At 40.3% G+C, this 16,148-nt stretch overlaps 1 protein-coding gene across 2 annotated transcripts in view; it reads left to right on the forward strand.

Moving 5' to 3' along the window:
- LOC138569676 (hemoglobin subunit beta-2-like) overlaps nt 1–15,278 on the forward strand; it is a 38,508-nt gene extending 23,230 nt beyond the window's left edge. The window contains exons 2-4 of one of the 2 annotated variants that reach the window (XM_069647864.1): nt 11,487–11,690; nt 12,255–12,477; nt 14,324–15,278. In XM_069647864.1, the coding sequence (XP_069503965.1) occupies nt 11,668–11,690; nt 12,255–12,477; nt 14,324–14,452 (375 nt within the window). In that variant the 5' untranslated portion in view covers nt 11,487–11,667 and the 3' untranslated portion in view covers nt 14,453–15,278. The remainder of the gene's footprint in view (nt 1–11,486; nt 11,691–12,254; nt 12,478–14,323) is intronic. The other variant, XM_069647863.1, reaches the window with a different exon arrangement.
- The last annotated feature ends 870 nt before the right edge of the window (nt 15,279–16,148 follow it).

The following is a 16,148-nucleotide window of genomic DNA, read 5'->3' on the forward strand; positions in this document are numbered from 1 at the left end:
ACCACATGTCCCTTACGGTTCCCGCTAAGGGACCTCGTAATTGGGCGGTAGGTGATTACCGGCACTGGTCTCCTTACCGGTGCCGGTAATCCCTTACCGCACACCTTGTAATGACCCCCAATGTCAGTTCTCATTGTTTTAAATATCTCATAACACACGGCATTCCGCATTATTTTTATTTAAACTGTGCTACTGTCAGTCCTTGAAAGGTTTGCACTCAGATACAATTTTTTTTTTTGCCCTTTGCATTTTGGTATTTGTAGTCTCACAGTCAAGAGGGGGGCATAATGCCAGAATTGTATAATTTTGCCTAACATATTTCTGCAATAATGTATACATTTGAGTGACACTATGGTATGTGTACTTTTGAAGTTAGCTTTATAAAGCAGAGTATTGTGGAAGGACAGACATGGGGATGAGGAGGGGAAATGATAAGAGGGCAAGTAAGTCATGAGCATTTGCCCACGATGTGGCAAGAGAGTTTGCAATCCTGGACACTGGTGCAGTTATTTTCCCCTGATAGTGGGTGTTTTTCAGGGCACCAGGAAAGGACACATGTGGGTGGACAGTGTAACTTTTTTTCAAAGGGTGGATGCAACCCCATGTGTTTTTTTGAAGTTGGTAAGCTTGCTTAAGTATTTGGATACCAGTATTTCACTCAGGTTGTCATGTTCCCAGTGCAGATGCTTACCCACAAGACCACAAACACTTGTTTCATATTGGGATTTTATTTTTAATGGAATATTTTACTACAGATTGCTGGGTTTAGAAGGTGAGCAGCTTTAATATTTTGCCAGCATATTTATTGAAAGGTTTCCTCTCTCAGGTTATTTTTCTGGTGTTCATTACTTTTTTTAAACGTTTCTGGTGTTTATTACTTTTTTAAAACATCCAATGCTATTTTGTCTTGCGCATTTTCTTCTAAGGAGAAGGTCAGTTGAACTACATTTGTATATTTCACTTTAAAAAATGTGGCCACTTACTGAGCGCATGTATTCATGGGTGCCAGCTTTTGATTTTCGCTATGGGGGCAAAAGTACCTGGGCGTATGTTATTCTTGCAGCCAATCATTTTTTACAATTTTCTGTGCTGCTTAAATGCAAGTTGTTTGGGTTGTGCGATGTATCACAACAGTCACCAAGAGACCGAAAACAAAACAAGGGGCTTGGAGCATCTGATAGGACATTTCGGCATGGCCAGTTAGGTGCACGCTGTTATGGCCTGACCTTTTCGCTGCAGTTTCTGTTTGGGCAGGGCCAGTTAGATGCAGCTAGTTGGGGCAGGGACCTCTCGGCGCAAGGATCGTTTGGCATGAGAGGTTGCAATTGGAACAGCACGAACCTGCAGTCACTTTGCATTTTGTACATCTCAGCACATGGATGTTTTGGCGTGAGAGGTCGCAATTGGCATGAACCTGCAGGCACTTTGCATTTTGTAATATGGATTAAACGTGAAAAAGATTTATTTGCTGCAACATTATAAAACAGGATGGGACATGTATTACACTGTCGTTGCAGAATTGAACACTTATTAAACATGAAACACATTAATTTACTGCAAAATTATAAACTGCATGCAACTATCCCTCCCATACAACTTTACACCATGCACACACACACATGTTCACATTGCATGTACACACACATTGCATACACAGGGCCTCATTACGAGTTTGGAGGTAGCCATGCAGCTGTTAGCTCCATGGCAGCCTCCAAACCGGGTTCCATTACCGGGTTCCTGCAATGAGGAATAACCGGGTCATTCCGACATAGGAGGACCCGGTAATTCCTCCTTGCAGGAACCATTCTCCATTCCCATTTGAGCCCCCATAGGGCTCAATGGGAATGGGGATGGCGGTAACAATGGGCACATTACAAGTGTCCCGTTGTTACCTCCCTCTTCCGCTCGCGGGACCCAGAAAAGACGTCTGGTTTTACCAGACGTCTGATCCTGGTCCTGCAAAGGGAACCTCGTAATCGGCCCTGACGGAATGAAGGGGGCCGGTCCCGTACCGGCCCCCTTCATTCCGTCAGTGCCAGGGTCCTAATGAGGCCCACACCCTCTCAGATGACATGCACACCCTCACACCACACATTCCCCCTTATAGTGCACATATATTCAAAAAGAGGACTACATTATAAAACAGAAAAAATGAAATAAAAAAAATCACATTTATGCTGGATGCTGAGAACTCTGGCCTTAAGGAGTTTGAGACACAGCACTTAATCATTGTGCTACAATGATGATATTGTTTGAATTTTCACAAGTTTCATACCTAGTCTTTTATCATTGAATATATTAAATGATAGGTTAAGTAGGCCCCATGAAGCACCAAGCCATTGTGGCCTAGTGGTTAAATGCTGGGACTCGAATTCTTACAAACCAGGGTTCAAGGCTGTATGTTTTTTTTAAAATGTAATTAATTTAATTTATTTAAGCTAAAAAGCAACACAAGTGGGAGGTGGCGAGGTTTGTTGCAGTGCAGTCCTGTGATCTTATCTAGCATGAGGGCATTTAGACGTGGCTGCAATATCAGCCACGTGCAAATATCTCCTGCGTCAAAATAGCGGCGCCGGGATGGCTTTTGCGCCAGAAAAAAGGGCATGCCCAAATGGGCGCTGCGGCAGGATGGGTGTGCCAAATCAGCCTGCACCAAAATGATGGCGCCAAAAAGGGGTGTACCGATTGGAGAACGCTGCTTAACCAAAGTGTGTGCTCCATGGCAAATAATTATATCTCACTGCGCATTACCTAAAAACATTGTGAGTTCTCAAAGCCTGCAATCCGAAGGCCATGGCTAGTGGTCTGGTAGCATTTTGAAATGGAAAGTTGACATGGCCAAAGCCCATGCCCACTGACCATGGCCGAAGACCATGCTAGTGGTCGGGAAGCGTTCGAAAATCTTGAAATTCAAGGAAAAAACTTTAGTTGCAGGGACATTAAGATGAGCCCTGCAACTAAACCTTTGTAACAAAACCTTTGAAATTCACAGAATAATCTTTAGCTGCATCGACGTTAAGGTGAGCAATACATTGTAACAAAACCTTTGAAACGTAAGAAAAAAAACTTTAGTTGCAGGGACGTTAAGGTGAGAACTTAATGCAACAAAACCCCTGAAATTCAGCTAAAGCCACCTAACTTCACGCTCCTTGTTGCGCAGACTATGACCACAATGATGACATCACAGATCATCACTGATGACATCACTAATTACATTACAACAGTAACTGGCATTAAACATGGGTAAATATATTTTAACATATGAATGGGTACTAATCATAGCCTTCAGTTAGGGACAGTGATCACAACTTTCACCCATGTGCACTGAATATTTTAAAACACTAACAAGCTACCAACCATAGATTCTGGCCTTTAGCAGTGGATGCAGCTTTCAACAGCCAGATATGAATACCTCCCATCTCCCAACTCGGATTCACACTCAACATTACTGAACCCCCCACCCCCACAATAAAGGTAGGACTCTAGATTGGTTGGCAACTGCTCCACCACCATCCTAAAAAATGAACCACTTGCCTGGTCAGACCGCCACAGCATCACATTCTCTGTACAGGAGAAAACTTCGATCCGCACAGGGGTAAACCTTGCCCCTCCCACCTTGTCCAGGAACAAGCGCAACCTAACTATAGAACACCTACTGCCACTGCTACAGCCCATCACCAACTCACCCAATGATGACAAGGACCCCACCCTTCTAGTCGAAAGGTACAACAACACCCTGGAGCAAGCAATAAATAAGATAGCTCCCTTAAAGCTTTGAAAATCCAAACCTACAACCCACCTAAATAATTGGTTTACAGCAGACCTAAAATCACTCCGTAATGAAAAGAGAACAGCTGAAACAATTTGGAGAAAATCCCCCTCCACCACCAACAAACAGAATTTTGTCGCTGCGTCCACAACCTATAAAACAGCCATTCTTAGCACTAAAAAGGAAATCTACATTAAAAGAATCCAGAACGCTAAGTCAAATACTAAGGAACCTTTTACTATACTAAGGGAACTTGAGACACCGGCACCTCCTGCTGACACATGCCTGAAAGATACCGCCTGGTGTGCAAATATACAGAAGGCCGTATCAGACAAAATAGTACTATTACAAACTAAAATTGAAACAAAAAAATAACCTACCTACTAGTGCCAACATCTCCGGAACCTACGGTCACCAACGCCCACTGTGTACCCCCTTCCAATTTATACCAGTCTCCATCAAGGAAGTAGAAAACATAATTCTTGGGATAAAACCTTCCAACTGCCAAGTTGACCTCTGCCCAGCCTCGATCATCAAGGATGGCACTAGAGAACTAGCACCATTCATTACAGCTTTGATAAACTCATCCTTCAAAAACTGTTCAGTACCCGATAATCTCAAAGAAGCATGGGTCAGACTGCTTCTAAAAAAACCTAACATAGATCCCAGAATCCCTACCAATTATAGGCCTATAACAACGGTCCCCTTCCTTCTAAAAATTCTAGACCGCGCAGCTATCTCCCAATTCACAAACACTTGGAAGATAATGATCTACTAGGTCTACGTCAGTCTGGTTTCAGACCTAAAATTAAAGCAAAAGGTGAACCAGTAGAACGGGATGACACATAGATTATTCAGTAATTATAAATTTTAATCAATAAACATATAACAACATAATTGTATGTATAGTTTAAAACAATTAGTTCATTCCATCAATATATCTTTCAGATCTCAAAAATTCATTCACAATCCCATACTTACTCATTCATACATTCCTATATAAAACCAATTTGGTATCTAATACATTGGGCCTCATTAGACGGTAGGCGGTAAGGGTTAACGGTCACCGGTAAGGGTACCGGTGACCGTTAACCCTTACCGCCTTATTACAAGGTCCCTTTGCGGGTTGGTACTTTGACGCCTGCTTTTAGCAGGCGTTAAAAAACTAACCCGCAAAGGGACCTTGGTGCTAATTACGGTACCGCAATTTGCCGTACCGTAATAAGCGCCTTCCCCATTCCCATTATGCCCTATGGGGGCAAAAATGGGAATGGGGAAGGGCCTTGGTGAACGGGGAATTACCGCCCCCGCTCACCTTTGAGTAGGGGGGTAATTCCGCCATCCACCAAGGCGGACACAGTAAAATACCGGCGGCAACCATGGTGCTAATAGCGCCATGGTTACCGCCTACCGTGTAATGAGGCCCATTGTGTACTGATAATACTACACAGAATTGTTTCGGTCAAAAAGACCTTCTTCAGGACGTAGGGCAAGGAGTAGTAGATCCGCCCTTTTCAGAAACGTATAGGCCAATTTCCAATCTAAAAAAACATACATAAAAACCATCAGGATATAGTGTTATCCCTATTTATTAGTGTCGGTGACCAGAAATGTCACATGTGTACTTCTAATCTATAAACACATAAAGACCTACTCACCCCCACGTTTCAACTCTAGGGATAGCGGGTAGGAAATCGGAATCAATCCTCCACTGGAATCTATAACAATATAAAGATCCTGTGGACCAACAGAGAAAGGTCTAAGTACTCTGTTATTCAACAAAAGTGGACAAAATCAAATTATCTGACTCTACTTTTATTTCATTAAGAATATTTTAAAAATATATATTAAAAATATATTAATAAATATATTAAAAGTCCGCACTCACAGTCTCCACTTGTTAGTGTGGTATAATCTTTTCTAGGGTGTCCTTAGATAATGGTAGACGACCACCATCTACACAACAATCCTGTATGGATCCTTCAGATGTTGATTCTTTGTCTCTAGTTGTAATTGCATGCGACAGCCGAAGATCACTTCTTAAAGACCCTAAAGGTGTACAGAATGGAGATACCTTAATAGAGGGCTCCGCCTCCTCATCAATACCCCATATATTACAAATGTATCACATTCTAATAACCCCTCTACGCAATTGTGTTAGTAATGGGGTTAGAATGCAACTACACCCAGTGTGGCATTACTGTTTAATGCCGTGAAGTGCATAGGTGGTACATACTGTCGTAGTCCTCTTCAAACGCAAACGTATACATATCCCGCGCTTACCGCTGACTAAAAACATACTCGTAGAGTAATCGTGTAGTAGTAGTAGTAACTTCATAATGCGATGACAACACTCATCCTCGCATGTGCTCGAATAATCTACTCGCATGCCCTACGTGAGAAAGCACAACTAAAAAAAAGGGTAGAATTGGTTAATTAATGTAGAAAATCTTCGTACATATGGTGAATGGGTATTAATTCCAATTAATGGTGTGGTTTAAGAAAATGTGACCCTTGTCTATGTTGTGTGTTCATGGTCGAAATGCTGTGCACTTAATAAAAATCTATGATATGTTCTAGAACTCACGTTAGAATAATTGAAATGAAATCAGCCATACTGAACTGGTATTATGCATTAATGTGTTGGTGACCTGGTCCCTATGCTTAGGGAGTCTAATGATTTGTCTTTTCATATGTGAGGTTGGGCAATTATTCAGGTGTTCTCCGCTTCCCGTGCCTGTTTTTGGGTTCCTTCAAATTTTTTGGTCCCTTATTTGTGTTCGTTGTGAACACAATTGAAGACATAGTGCCTCATTATTACTTGTGCGGAATGGGTTTAACGGCGCCGGTAAAGGTGTCGGCTCCGTTAAACCCATTCCGCACAACAATTATGAGGTCCCCTCGCGTGACCCGCTCTGGACGTCTGGTTTTTCCAGACGTCCATAGCGAGTCCCGCAAGGGGACCAGGCAGCTAATAACGGGCCCCTTGGTAATGGGCCCGTTTTAGCTCCGTCCCCATTCCCCTCGAATGGCAATGGGGAAGGACCGGGCCCGGGTTCCCTGAAGGAGGAAATACCGGGCCCTCCATACTCGGCATGGCCCGGTATTTCCCCATTCAGGGAACCCGGACACGCAGCCATGCCCTTATTAAGGGCATGGCTGCCTCCAAAGTCGTAATGAGGCCCATAGTCTGTCTTCAGTGTCTATGAAAACGATAGGGATATAGACAAAGTCCTTCGTCTGTTTCCCTGTCTCGGCAACAATTGCGTGCCGGTGGAATACCTGGGAGTGTTGACGAGGTTCTTGTAGAGCCTACTAATAAATATTGGTGAGTTCGAGAGAAATATCTAGTTGTGCTTTCTCACGTAGGTCATGCGAGTAGATTATTCGAGCACATGCGAGGATGAGTGTTGTCATCGCATTATGAAGTAACTACTACTACACACGATTACTCTACGAGTATGTTTTTAGTCAGCGGTATGCACGGGATATGTATACGTTAGCGTTTGAAGTGGACTACGTCAGTATGTACCACCTATACACTTCACGGCATTAATCACGGGACACGTACTAACAGTAATGCCACGCTGGGTGTAGTTGCATTCTAACCCCATTATTAACACAATTGCGTAGAGGGGTTATTAGGATGTGATACATTTGTAATATATAGGGTATTGATGAGGAAGCGGAGCCCTCTAGTAAGGTATCCCCATTTCTGTACCCCTTTAGGGACTTTAAGAAGTGATCTTCGGATGTCGCATGCAATGACAGCTAGAAATAAAGAATCAACATCTGAAGGATCCATACAGGATTGTTGTGTGGATGGTGGTCGCCTACCATTATCTAAGGACACCCTAGAAAAGATTATACCACACGAACAAGTGGAGACTGAGTGTGGATTATTAATATATTTTTAATATTTTGATTTTGTCCACTTTTGTTGAATAACAGAGTACTTAGACCTTTCTCTGTTGGTCCAGTGGAGGATTGATTCCGATTTCCTACCCGCTATCCCTAGAGTTGAAACGTGGGGGTGAGTAGGTCTTTATGTGTTTATAGATTAGAAGTACACATGTGACATTACTAGTCACTGACACTAATAAATAGGGATAACACTATATCCTGATGGTTTTTATGTATGTTTTTCAGATTGGAAATTGGCCTATACGTTTCTGAAAAGGGCGGATCTACTACTCCTTGCCCTACATCCTGAAGAAGGTCTTTTTTACCGAAACACTTGTCGATGATTTTGTGAACAATCTGGAAAAATAAAAAACCAGACGAGATACGACACGTGATACTATGGACTGGGTCATTAACAATTGTTACAATTGTAAGAAATTATGTGTAGTATTATCAGTACACAATGTATTAGATTCCAAATTGGTTTTATATAGGAATCTATGAATGAGTAAGTATGGGATTGTGAATGAATGTTTGAGATATGAAAGATATATTGATGGAATGAACTTATTGTTTTAAAATATACATACAATTATTTTGTTATATATTTATTAAGTAATTATACATTTTAATTAACAAATTAAAATGTATAATTACTGAATAATCTATGTGTCATCCCATTCTACTGGTTCACCTTTTGCTTTAATTTCATGTACTTTACCTGAAGGACCAGGGACCGCATTGCAGGTATACCCCTTTATTTATAATTTGGTTTCAGGCCTAGACACAGCACTGAGAAGGCTCTCTTAGATCTAAAGATACAGATGGATGAATCAAAGGGCAAGGGCAAACTAGCCATCCTCTTACTCTTGGATCTCTCAGCAGCCTTCTATTTTGTCGACCATAAAATCCTGACTAAGCACCTAACCTCAGCAGCAGCCTTCTCACTGAATGCCGCTAGCGGGCTAAAATCCTTCCTCTCAAACAGAACCACTAGAGTCTTCTCACCCTCAGCATCTGCTCTGCCAGAGCCCATCAACCGTGAGTTCCACAAGGTTCTTGCATCTCCTCCACACTCTATAATATATTTACCAAGCCTCTCTTTGATCATCTTAACAATCTGGGTGTCACCTATACTAATAATGTGGCCGACACCCAGATCCTCATCACGCTCACTGGTTGCTATTTAAATGACACCAAAATGTTTAACAACATCAACCTAGAGATCCAAGCATGGATGGCCACCCACAGCCTTTGTTTAAACGATGACAAGACTGAACTCCTGATCATCGTCTCCCAAGCTCAACTTAACAAACTAGACAAACGCTATTCTGCCTTCATCATTGACAGGAACACCATAAAAGTCTCCAGTGAAGTAAAAACGCTTGGTGTTTACTTTCACTACACTTTATCTCTTAAAAAACAAGTGAACATCACCGCATCCACCACAGCCTATACCAACAAACTCATAAATGCCTGTAAACATTACATATCAAGCAGTAGTCGCTTAACACTAGCCAGAGCACTAATCCTCTCGAAGCTACACTATTGTAACACCCTATTCCTCGGTTCCTCCTCACGGAACTTAAACATTCAAGTCCTGCAGAACAATGCCTTAAAATCAGCTTTAAACATTCCATGCACCAGCCACATCTCTTCCTTCAGGAGGGATGCACTCTGGCTACCCATACGCGACAGAATCACATTACAATCCCTAGTCATCACGCACAAATGTCTCTTGAACACAGCACCGAAATACCTTATGGACAAATTCTCTAGAACCCAGTCTGACAGACCCACCAGATCCAGCTACCTGAACTGACTCACAATCCCCAACTACAACCTGAAAACGGCTGGAGGATCCAGCTTCCCAGTGCTCGCTGCCAAGTGCTGGAACTCACTCCCGCCAGCCATTAGATCTGAAACCTCATTCTGGGCCTTCAGACCAAGACCAAATCTTGGCTCTTCTCCAAAATTACTAACTTTCACATTAGACTAGGTCACACTTTGCATACTGTATATACTGTAAATACAAACGGACATCTAATCATCATGATCATGTACCCTGGCCACCGTTGACTTACGAGTCCCTGGGTTGACTGTAATTCTCTATTGCTAAAGTCAGAACCTTCCTGACCTTATCTATCTGTAAATACATTATCTATTGTGTTATTACTCTGTAACTCTGTAACTGTGTATCTGTTTATCAAGTGTATTCCATTATGTAACTTACTATGTATTCAAGTACACACGCCCAGTTCCCTTGAGTTAGGAGCGCTATATGAGTAATAAACTAAACTAGACTAAACTAAACAGTGTCCACTTTATATTATATACAATGAACAGGCACTAGCCATGGACTTTAGCACAATACTGGCCTGTGGCCACAATCTTTGACTGTGCTCACTATGTATTCTAACATATAAATGGTCCCCTATCCATGGCCTTTGAACTTGATCAGTTTGTACATCTTTGGCCATGTCGACTGTAAATTTTAAAATAATAAAATACAATAAGCAATGACCTTCTGCTGTGCCCACTGTGTATTACACAACACTAACCAGCCGCTAGCTATGGTTTGCAACACAATACTACTAGCCAGTGGCCACATCCTTTGGCTGTGCCGACTGTATATTCAGACATATTAATGAGTACAAGCTATGACCTTTAGCCATGGCCACTGACTACAGCTTTCAACGTTGCCCACTGTATATTTAAAATCAGTGATGGGCTACTAGGCATGGTTTTTAACCATGCACATTGGTATTTATAAACACTAACCGACCACTAGCTATGGCCTTTGGTGCTAGCCAGTGACTAAATTGTTATTAAGGTAATCAGAGTTTTCATGCGCTTACTCATAAATGATGTTATGTCTAATTAGATTATTGATGCAGTAGGTTATATACAATGCAATTAGTGTTGTCACCAGTGATGGCATCAGTGATGTGATTTGTAATCTCATCATTGTTCCCATAAAACATTTAAGGGCTCTCTTCAGACTCTTCTAACCCATTCACTTTGATATTGCTTATCTCTCATAGGTAGTAACTTCTTTTAGACTATTACTGCTGTGAAAGGCTAGATAAGGAGTCCCATAATTTGGTAGCCAAAGGGAGAATATGGAGCCTCCTTGGCTTTTCCTGTTGAAGTTAGGAATTGGGGTTAGAGCTGAGCTACTTCAATTTAGCATCCTGAGAGGTGTGCAATGGTCGCCTTTCCTTGTGAAGGAAGCTGGGCCTTCTCAAATGGTAAACGCAATGAGCAATGCATATAACTTTGAAATGTTTTCTTTTCTTGAAGGGAGACAATGGAGCATGAAAAGTTCTGGAGAGAGGAGTAATCTGGCTGCCACATTTTGTACTCTGTAGTTTTTCCTTGAGGTACTCTGGGAGTCCGAGATATTGGCTATATACATAGTCCAGTCTTTTTAGGACTGGTGAGATCACGGCCATGGCTCTGTGAGTAAAGGATATGCTAGGTTGAATGCTTCATAAAGTTCAGAGTTGGAAAATCATCTCCTGACAAGGGGCTCTCATTTGCAGTGCAAATGTGAGGCTGCTGTCCATTGTGGTCCCTATGTTCCTTACCATGGAGGATGGTTCTATCCATGGGCCCATCTCTTCGGGCCAAGGGCTTGAGGTGGTGTTGGAATGAGCTGCACTGCAAAACACAAGTTCTGTTTCGGGAGGGTTGAGCCTTATTCTGCTTGCCAGATTCCATGTGTCCATGTCTGCAAGGTATATTTTAGGTCTGGTAAATTTGTTGCAAGGTCGTTCTTCAGTTATAGATTATTTGTTTGTCATCTGCATAGTTGTGTCAGGTAAGACCAGACATGCTGATGAGGTCCAGTAGGGGAGTCATGACGAGATTTTAAAAAGAAGAGGCGACAGTATGGACCCTACGGATATTCCACACGTCAAAAGTAAAAATTAAATGAAATCCCTCTTCATGCCAATGGAACTCCTACAACAAAGGCCAGATGGTGATAATCAATGAGTCAGTGCCACTCCTTGGGGTGAGTATCTAAGTTTAGGGACAGTGGGTCATCTGTTGTTTTCATAAAGCTAATTAAGACTTGTCTAATTCTTGCATATGTGTTTGGAATCTTCGGAATAATGTGACATTTTAGTAATAGAATGGGGAATATTGACTGCATAGATTTTGTATTCAAATAGCCAACAGGCATCACCTCTCCTAGAACTAACCAGGATTATCAGATCACAATGTCTTTCTTGAAAACTTCAGTATCAGGGGCTAGGGCAGGATCATAAACATGTCTCACAAGGTTGCATCCAACACATCCGATTGACAAATGAATCATTTAATGCTATGGTTATCTTGGTCAGTGAGATGATGGTAATATAAATGTACACAATCACGTGTCAATAGTAATGCTCTCTTCTACATTTTCACTTATTTCATACCTGTCTCTTGCTTTATTTTCTGCCCTGTGATGACTCTTTCTTATGCTCTTTCATTTTCTCTTCCCCTATACCTCACTCCTAACTATGGTTATCTTTCTCTCTCCCTTTCTTTACCTCTTTCTCTCTCATTCACCCACACTTTCTAACCTCACTAGGTTGCTGCTGGTGTCTCCCTGGACCCGGGCATACTTCAGCAGCTTTGGAAACCTCTCAAATGGAACAGCCATCAGAGGGAACGTGAAGGTCCGTGCTCATGGTGCAAAGGTACTCGGTGCTCTCGGGGACATCATTAAATCCCTCAAACACGTCAAACGCTCGCTTTCCAACCTGAGCCAAATTCACTTTCAGAAGCTGCACGTCGACCCGCAAAACTTTCATGTAAGCCGCCTCAGCATTTTTTGGTGTTTGGCATCATTGTCAGGGGTTTGGTTATGAGCAAAGGCACAGAGTTTCCCAAGACCATCTGAGTCACACTCCCATTACCCCAATTCCCACAATCTACTCTCCGTAAGGGGTGGGTCCTTCATACCCTTCCAAATACCAGTTAGTCACTTGCATGTTAAAATACTGCCAGCGGTTTATATGCCTTGCCAAAGGAGTTTGCTCATGTGCTCACTCCACTTAAGCTTTGAGGGACAGGAGAATTGGCTTAAATACTCTTACACTTGTAAGTGCAGTCCATGATTGCATATATTTTATTAGTAATTATATATTATTGTGTGCAATGTAAAGAATTTACACTGAATTGTTTTTTCAAATATTTCTTTGTTGACCATGGATGTACATCCATTTCTGTGATTGGAAATTTCCAATTTCATTAATTTTTGTCTTTAAGTGCACATGAATTACTTTGATTCCCAATTTTCCTTCCAGTTTAACTTCACAGATATTCTGGTTGTATAGACTTGAAATGTGTTAGTTTGTTCCAAATTGTTAACTTTTATTACATGGTTAGAGACTCCTTTATCCTTAAAAGTGTTTTAATTCTTGGAGTAAAAAGTTAAATCTTCAATGTATAATATTGCCAATTTCCTTGTTATTATATAGATCTCTCCTTATTTTAACTTAATTCAATATGTTTTGTTGTCTAAAATAAAATTGTAATACATTTCTTTATGGGTAGACCTTAAATAATTTTCAGTCCTCTAGGTGATCTGTAAATGATTCTCAATCCTCAATAGTAGTCAATCCTCTCGTAATACTCAATGGTCCTCAAACCTCAATGTCTTTCGCTACAGGCGTAGCTCATCAGGAGGATAAATAGGCCTTGTATCCTGTCATTCTTTTCTTGTATTTCTATCTTTTCTTTTTGATCTTGCCCGATAAGTGGGTTTCTTCTTTTTAGGTTAAAATGAAGAATCAGTGTCTTTCTGAACTCTAGGAACTCATGCTTCTTCCGCGCTCTTAATTTTGCTAGAAGACTATAGTTATTCTAGCTATACATGCAGGTTTTTTAAAAACATTTAATAATAACAATGGTATATGCATTAAGGAATTTTTTAAAACATACTATCAATTTTGTATAGGTTCTTTAACTGTAGGATTGGATGGGGATTATTCTCAAATGGTGAATTACTGTACTTGACATGCTATTATGGACATTTGATTTGTATTTTCAGTGTTTGTTTTTAAAACCAATACCACATTTAAAAAAATACAATACGATAATGAAATGGGAATCTCCCACTATTGTTCTGACACCCTTGGGAAAGTAATTTTTTGCTAGAAAAAGACTGCTCAGCAGGCAGTCTTGCATGCGTCTGTTAGGAAAACATACAGAAATCCTGTATTTCGTCATTCTGAAATCAGCAAAATATTTGTTTGGTATTTTGGTTTACAGCAGGAACAATTTCTTCTATTGATGTTTATGCAGGTGAGTGGGCTCCTTTACCAGGGGACTTTATGTCCTATTGGTATGCATTATTCTGCCTGTTTGTCAGCATCATAATTTATTGCTTGAATTTCAAATCCCTATCATGACCCCAATATATGTGTCCAGAGTCAAAATGATGCTGTAAAAATGTCTTTTCCCATCATCACCGAGTAATTAAATGTGAGGTTTTTAATATAGCAGATATGTGTTTCATCGCTGATTACAATATTGCATCAGAAAGGGAGCATTGGAATGCAATATTTGTAAAGGAGGGTTTATCTGCTACCTCTGTACATCTTGAAACTCAAATATTTTCTCATTAATATGTGTTGTTTTTGCTTGTATTTGCAGCTCCTCTGTGAAGTGCTGGTAATCGTGCTGGCTCAGAAGTTGGGAGCTGCCTTCTCACCTCAAGTCCAAGCCACCTGGGAGAAATTCCTTTCAGTTGTTGCCGCTGCTCTTAGCCAACACTATCAGTAAACTCCAGTGTTGCATAAAATACTCCACATGTGTACTATATAAAAATGCAAACCTCATGCTTGTCTTGCAAACAAGCATGAGCGTCAATCTGCTGACATTTGTATTCACAAATTATACCTGCAGTTCATCATAATATTATAAAGCAAAGCATATGAAGTGGACAGTCACCTTTCATAGTCAGTGAATTGGATAGATTCCTTCCATTCTTGATTGATGTACACATACTCATATCATAGAAAGATCTATTGGAAGTACAAACTCAGACCTCCATGCAAAGAGCTAGCATTCATGTTCCTGAAACATAGCATGCCATATGAGATGGAATTTCTGTTGATGCACAGAAACTGCTCCACAGAAGAATTGTTCAAGGATAGTACATTAGTAGCAATGCACTTCAAAACAAGAGGACACAAGATATAAGCAATTAACCAAACACTTTAAGGGGCTGATAAGAGTGAGAGCCTCACTTCTACTCAAAAGGTGAGAAGGAAATTGATAAATAATGTGGTTACTGAGAAAGAGACAAACATTGGGAATCTGGTGAAATGTTTTCAGGATTCACCATCATGGAAGCTGTGTTATCCCAATCCTATTTCCGGAAGGTGGAAATGAAAAACAAATGTATCTGGCCACTAAAGGACAGCATTCACAAAATGAAATAAACAAATGCATTAATTAATTCATTATTGCCTACAGGAGAAATTTGATTATGAATAAAAGAACTAACAGAAAATGGTGGATTAACATAAAGATCACATGTACAACCACATTATTAGTGTAAGAACTGGTTTGCACAAGCAATAAATGGTATGTAGAGACTACCGTAGGAAGTCGCAACATTTCGATTTCTCTGCATACACATGTAGCAAAGTATCAGATATCCAAGGGCAAGAAAGGTCATTCAATTGAAGTAAGTGAACTACAACTCTTAAAAGAAACATAGTATCAGGCAACAAATAAACTGTATTTGATTCATATTGTCAGCGTAGGCATGAAAAGAATGATTGACTGTAATATTGAGAGAGTAATGAAGTGATAAAACTATTTCCAAACTGAAAACATACAAGAAGAGTATATAGTGTTTTGAAGGAAACGTGAAGATGTTTTACAATAAGTAATTAACATAGAATTGGTCTACAATTGGATATATTTGCTCATATCTAACCTACAACTACCAGTGACACTGAGCACTTCGAGGACATAAATGATTTGAGATTGTAAAATTATGTGTGTGCTATTGAGCATCTACAGAATGAATTTGTACTTGTAATTACACACAGTTAACTTCTTATTATAATCTTCAGTATCCATTCAATCAACAAAGCAAATAGGGATTTGCAATTTGTACTCTAATTTATTCCTTCCTAATGAAGTCACTGTCAAATTGTTCTAAAAAGAGATAATTATGTTTCCTTCTGATGAGGTATAACAATTATGCCAACGCATGTTTTGACCACTGGTCTTTTTCAGGGCAATACTATTCAATTAACCACAAAACCTGTTCACAATCTTGTTCTCTAGTGTTATAAGTCAAATCATCATGTTAGAATGTATCATTGCTCCCAAAGCTGAACATTTGGGTATTGAAAATGTTTGCAATTTTCCAATAATTTATTAGAAAGATGTGGATAGCAAAGAAAGAAGAGAACAAACATGAACAAAATATTTAGAAAAATAAAAATTGTTATAGCAGTAC

This window comes from Ambystoma mexicanum, chromosome 2q (genome assembly GCF_040938575.1).
Source record: "Ambystoma mexicanum isolate Mex_15411 chromosome 2q, UKY_AmexF1_1, whole genome shotgun sequence".
Taxonomy (NCBI): Eukaryota; Metazoa; Chordata; class Amphibia; order Caudata; family Ambystomatidae; genus Ambystoma; species Ambystoma mexicanum.